We start from the raw sequence: 6000 nt of genomic DNA, 5'->3' as shown, positions 1-6000 counted from the left end.
ACATGACTTCAGTTGCCCGAAGGTACTTACTGGCTGTGAATTGAAATTCAGCATCTTGATCAGTTGGTATCAAGAGGGAGCACTTATGTTCAGAAAAGCAACTGACTTCAGATAGGGTTGCAAAGTGCTTCATCATTGTCTGGCTCTTTAATAAGAGGCTATTCATCATAACACCTGAGATCAAGGGTATTCTGACTCCTCTCTTGCTAATATTAAAGGAAGGATGGCACTTACAGTACTCTGAATTCCAAGGAGACATCATGACTTCTATAAAAAGATTAGTATAAGAATGGCACTTCTTTGCTAAGGCTAAAAGAACACCTTCCAGAAAAATATCATAATGACCCAACATTTTTGGCTTGTTAATTTTATGACATTGAAAAGAAGTACCTTAGTAATCTTTGCAATACTGCCCATTAAAGTATGGTAGCAAATAGTTTTTCTTTTTAAGACGCATAAGGTAATAATTTGTTACTGTGGTTTATCCTGACCAGTTTGGTTGGATTCTAAAAGAAGGAACAAACAGCAAATGTGTGGTTGCTCCAAAAACATCCTTCTCCCATCCTTCCCTCCTCCTTTCCCTGTTCTGCTGAGAATAGACCAAAAAGGCCTGACCAGCCCTGCCATTAGATTATAACCAGGTAATGCAGAAATTAATCAATTAATTTATTATTAATAGGAGCAAAATGTAAAAGCGGAACAAACTGTAGATGTACTACTAAGCACATTGTGTCCTGCTGATGTCTCCAAAAGACCCCTGTGACAAAAACGTACAAATTCTTTAGCTCTGAAAGGTCAGATATACTAAACTGTGATTTCAAAAAGCTGAAATCTCTTCTGTCTTCTATGTTCTTTTAGGGTGTTTTTTCTTCTGCTTTCTGCACTGCTGGATTTTAGTATCCATGAGTCATATGATCCTTCTAGCGTCAATACATTTTTCTTCTGATTTCTAGTACCTCTCCCAAAACACTCCAATTTAGACTTTCTGCATTTCAATGTGTTGGTGGTGGTAGTGGTGGTAGCAATGATGTCTGGGTTGACACCTTCCATTCAGTTTATAGACAGAATTTTTTTGCTGCCGTTTTTTGAAAAACCACACAGCCAGTACAGCTGCAGCCAGTAACAAGCACAGAAGAATCACAATTACTGCTATGATAGCACCTTTACTTGACTCGGGACAATTCTCTCCCTCACATGGTTCAGAAGTGGGGAAAAGCTTTTCTCCAAGGCCTTGGGTGAGATTTTCTTGCTCAACTAATTCCTGGGATGATGTGTCAGTAAAGATATTTGGATCTGGCGCAGTGGTTGCTACTTGTGCTGGGTAGGCTGTTGTTTCTTTTGCTTCTGCATATGGAGTGTGATCAAAGAGGCTGACCACCACAGAGGTTTCTGACATGGATGTCTTTAGGCTGGTAATGTCAAACAGCACGGTCATACCAGGCTCCTGAGTCACGAGTTCCAGAGATGTAGTTGGGTGGTCCCGCATTGTGTCATCATAACCTCTGATCACACTTAGGTTCTCCAGACCACTCACTGATGTAAGTGGTACTGGTGTCTCTTTGGCCCCATCATCTGTCCTTGCTGTCACTGCCACAATCTCTGTTAAACCTTTCTCTGGGGCTGGGCTACCATTGCCTGATTTTCTAACTTCAACGTGATTTGGTTGGTCTGTTGTGAGGATGATGTCTTCTTCTGTTCCCATTGATCCATCAACTTTAGCCCCCTCCTCTTCATCATCTTCTACCACTTCTTGCGTTACTGGATAACCATCTAACCATGACTCATCAGTAATGGCAACTGTATCTATCTCTGCCTTTGTATCATTGGTCGTGAGAATGGGCCCAATGGGGAAATCCTCACTGTCATAAAACATTTTGGCACTAGGTTCATCATAGACTGTCTTCACCCCAATGTGGTTATCACCCTCAGAAAACTGTGCTTTAGTGGAATCATCTGTTTCTTTCTCTGATTCAGGTTCACTAAAAACCTCTGATGGAAACCAAAACAAGTTTTTTTGGCTCAGGAGTGAGACAGGGGATTCAGTTGGTGCCTTGCTTCCTTTTTCAGGAGTATCTATGTCCTTAGTAACATCTTTCATGCTTCCAGTTCTTCCATCCTCTGTACTTTTAGTGAAGGAAAGTTGTTCTTGTTCCTGCTCAGTTTCCTCTTTGCCATTGCCATGTTCATTCTCAACAATAGGTATTGATCTGTCATCAGGAAAATTATCTTCATAGTCAATGTGTGCCTCAGTCTCATCTAGAAAAGTTAAAAAGAACAAAAGCAAACATTTAATTTCACCAAAAAAGTGATGGGCTCATTTTTTACGATGGCCAAGAAGAAAGGTGTAATGCGGTATACTGACTTTCAGACAGTACTTTTCATAGTGTTATGTTTATTTGAAATGGAGATGGTCCACCATGAGCTTGATAGGCAATATCAAGTTAAAAAAAATGAGGGTAGGTAACTGCTAATATCTTGTCTTTCTACATTTAAAAAACTATATACATAATTTACTGTCAGTAGTTAAAGGGTTTCTTTCAGCTCCTTTTTATTTTCTCAAACCTTTACTCTCCCTAAGGTGACTATTTTTTCCAGACTTGAGGAAAAAATTTGATCATTTTCAAGCAGGAAAGATGTATGGAAAGGAATGTATAATAAAAATTAATTAAATAATTAATAATTACACTTTTTTTTAATAAACAGTTAAAGTCTTACAGTAACTTCATCCCTGAAACATGATTGTCTTTCAGTGACCTTTTGAGTTGTCTTATTTTGAAGGGTTATACTCAAAACTTTGTGTTCAATTTTTATCGTTACAGTATTTTCTTAAATGACCTTGGTGTTACAGTGGTACTCCACCTGGGGACAGGTGAATTGAATGGTATTTCTCATCTCATAAGCAGCTTTTCAGAGCTGTCCAAGGAATACCCCCTCACCAAAGCTGACATAGAGTTCTACTTATCTTCATCTGAAAAATGAAAGTTTATTCCCTGTGACTATAAGGGTAGAAAACTCTGTCTCCAAACACTTAAAGCCTAATGCTTAGGTATCAAGATTATGCCCACTGTAATCAACACTTGGGCTTCTTATTTTAAGAAATGGAATGTTACCAAAAAATAAGGTGTAAAACAGCAAAAAAACAATGGAGCGCAACAGAGGGGCAGATTCATCACATTATCTGTTTGATTTAGAAGTACTCCCTACGCCTCTCCAGACCTCCCACTCATAGCAAAATAGCCTTGACTCAGAGGACAAAAGTAAGTGTTTGAATTTGAATGAAATAATGCATTGTAATTTATATTTCTTCCCTTCTTTTAAAGCCTTAGCCCAATGAAGAATTTTCCAAACTAGACAGGGTGGCTGATTTTCAGCTCACACAAGTTTTACTCCACAGAAAGTTGATGTAATTGCTGAGATTTATGCTGGCATAAAAAGTCCTAGAAAATAGTGCCTTAGGATATGGAAAATAAAACAAAATGAATCATGGTGAGAATTTTTCTTTTTAAAAGAGTGTTTAGTCTTTAGTGAAGACAGTGAAACAATAAACCTGGCATGACATGGGAAACAAGAAATTAATAGGAGAAGCTATATAGCAAATCAATACATTCAGAAAGCCTTGTGTTTTTGTCTGTTTACACTCCACCAGCTTTGAATCACATTTTCATCTGGGGCCCACCTCAAATTCCAAATGAGTCACATTCTCCTTGGAGGCTCTGTCCCAGGATTCTGGCACAGCCATATTTGGTCTACTCTTAAGAAGGATTAGAAATAGAGTCAAACCAGTCTGACCAAAAACACTTAGTGGTGATACGGCTCACACCAGCTTATTTTTTTTGCCAGAACAGCTTAAACTGGAGGCCAGAACAGAATGAGTATTAGTAAAAGGTATTTTTCTTGGAATAGCATCTGGGTCTACCATTAACCAAAGTAGTTATGCTGATGAAACTGAAATGAGGGACATAGCCTGTAGAGAGTTAATACCTACATTAAAGTTATGCTGGAGAACTGGCTGTTCTAAGCAGGTTCACTCTTGTATGACAGCAAGGGTGTACGGTGAAACTTGTACAAGACACAACAATGATAGCAACAGGTCTCTCTCCCTTCTGGTCCTGGTCTTCTCATCTCATTGAATAAATCTCTAGATGTTCTTTGTCCTCTCCAAAGCAGGAAAAAAAACTTCCGTCTGGTACAAAGAGGACTTGACAGACTATGAAATCCAGCTCTTGGAGTGGAAAGCTTTCTGGTAGGACTACCACTTTTCTAATTAATCCAAAAATCTCCTCCAACAGTATTCCAGACATTATTTAATGAGTGGAAGGTACCTCTGAGTACCAGAGCATTTTAGCAACATTTTTATGAAACTAGGTGTGGTAATGGCCATTGTTATCTAGCATTTACAATAGCCATCAAATGCTAGTCTCACTTCGTTCCCTTGTCTCACTCTCACTTAAAAAGTTTTCTACTTGGTGCTTTTTTTGAATGGAAACAGTGCCTTAAGCCATTTTGTCCTCTTATTCAGATCCCTTCTAAAAATTCATATCTGCCATGCCTATTTCACTAAAACCCACTGTCTCTAAGGACAGTCTATAACAGTATATTGCATATGTATGAAGTGTAACATCGTAACATAAGAACTCACTGATTACCAAGTCTGATGTTCATTGTTTTCTTTTTTTGAGATGAATCATCAAACCAGTCTGTCTTCACCTGTATGTCTTCTGTACCTTTAACTATTTTTGTAACTCATTTATCTTTCAGATTACAGGATGAAACATTGATTTTTACATTATGGTGTTCTCGTGCATGTAGACATATTCCTGCACAAAAATTGTATTTGTATGCCTGTGGTGTTTCCTCCTTATCTATTCTTCAGATAGCAAGAGGAACAGCCAGCCAGTATTCATATTATTGACCAGTATGGTTCATTAGTCACTGTTTAAAAACTGTAATAATATGCTTCTTATAAAATTTAGAGTTTTTCCCTCTTCAGTATCTCTCCTGCAGTGTATTTTCAGTCCTTTAGAAGAAAGTTGTATAGAAACACATCAAGAAACAGCATATGCTCCTGGGAAAATACAAGTCCTCAGTCTATCAGAACATGTCTGGGTTTGTTGAACCATCAATCAAGTTTCCCAAACTTGCTGTCTGTGGGCCCAATCCTGTATGTATAGGAATGAATTGGTGTTTTCTTAAAACTTAGCTGAGGAAAGAAAAAGCCCATTGTAGACAAAAGAGAGCCTGAGGTTGGAGTTCATTATGCACTGCTTGTCACTGCATAAGGGAGTCTTGTTCCCTTTGACAATCAGGTTGTAGCCCAAGTTGTAAAGCTGCTATAATGTATTTTCATATGCAATCTCCTGTATTTGTACAGTTTTTAGCAAAGACTATCAACATAACTAATGTTAGCTTATGGGATGCCAGAATGAAAGCAACTATTGAGCTGTCGAACCATCAAAGGAAATATAGACCCCTTGCTCTGAAGCTTTGATTTATATGATCCTGAATCGACTTACACAGTAATAATAGTCCATTCTTTCTTCTGGGCCTCAAACCTTCAGATGGGGCTTGGACTTAGTATTTAGTGAGTTTGTGTCACCATGACAACCTTTTAAATCAGCTGTGAGCTTGATTTTCCAGGAACAGATTGCACGACTTTTACACTACTTTTTGCTCACCACCTCAGCACTTTCTTGAGCTTTCCAGCTCTCTGAGTTTTCTTCTCAAAAATGAAGAGAACAACAACCAAAGTAGACTTAGCTCCACCTCTTATCTAAATAGTTGTAACCTTTATTTACACATTTTTTAAAACCAGCTAGCAATTGATTTAAAAGTGGCTGCATCTTCCTTCCTAGTCAGGCAGGTCTGGTTTTAAGAATAGCTCACACTGAAAATCATTGGTCCAAGACTGAAATCTTTCTATTTTCAGTCACTGTTCCACCTTACCCCTACCCTCTTCTGGCAGACTGAAGGATCAGTGAGTTTTGATTCACTGTCTGGTGG

At 38.4% G+C, this 6000-nt stretch overlaps 1 protein-coding gene across 1 annotated transcript in view; it reads right to left on the bottom strand.

The window, feature by feature from the left end:
* Positions 1–915: 915 nt before the first annotated feature.
* The window catches only part of SUSD5 (sushi domain containing 5), a 43251-nt gene continuing 38166 nt past the window's right edge, over positions 916–6000 (bottom strand). The window contains exon 5 of the mRNA XM_026090280.1: positions 916–2256. Within this exon, the coding sequence (XP_025946065.1) occupies positions 977–2256 (1280 nt within the window). The 3' untranslated portion in view covers positions 916–976. The remainder of the gene's footprint in view (positions 2257–6000) is intronic.

This window comes from Apteryx rowi, unplaced genomic scaffold (genome assembly GCF_003343035.1).
Source record: "Apteryx rowi isolate R43461 unplaced genomic scaffold, aptRow1 scaffold_856, whole genome shotgun sequence".
NCBI lineage: Eukaryota > Metazoa > Chordata > Aves > Apterygiformes > Apterygidae > Apteryx > Apteryx rowi.
The sequence above is the reverse complement of the archived record's forward strand: the minus strand, read 5'-3'. Positions and strand labels throughout refer to the sequence as shown.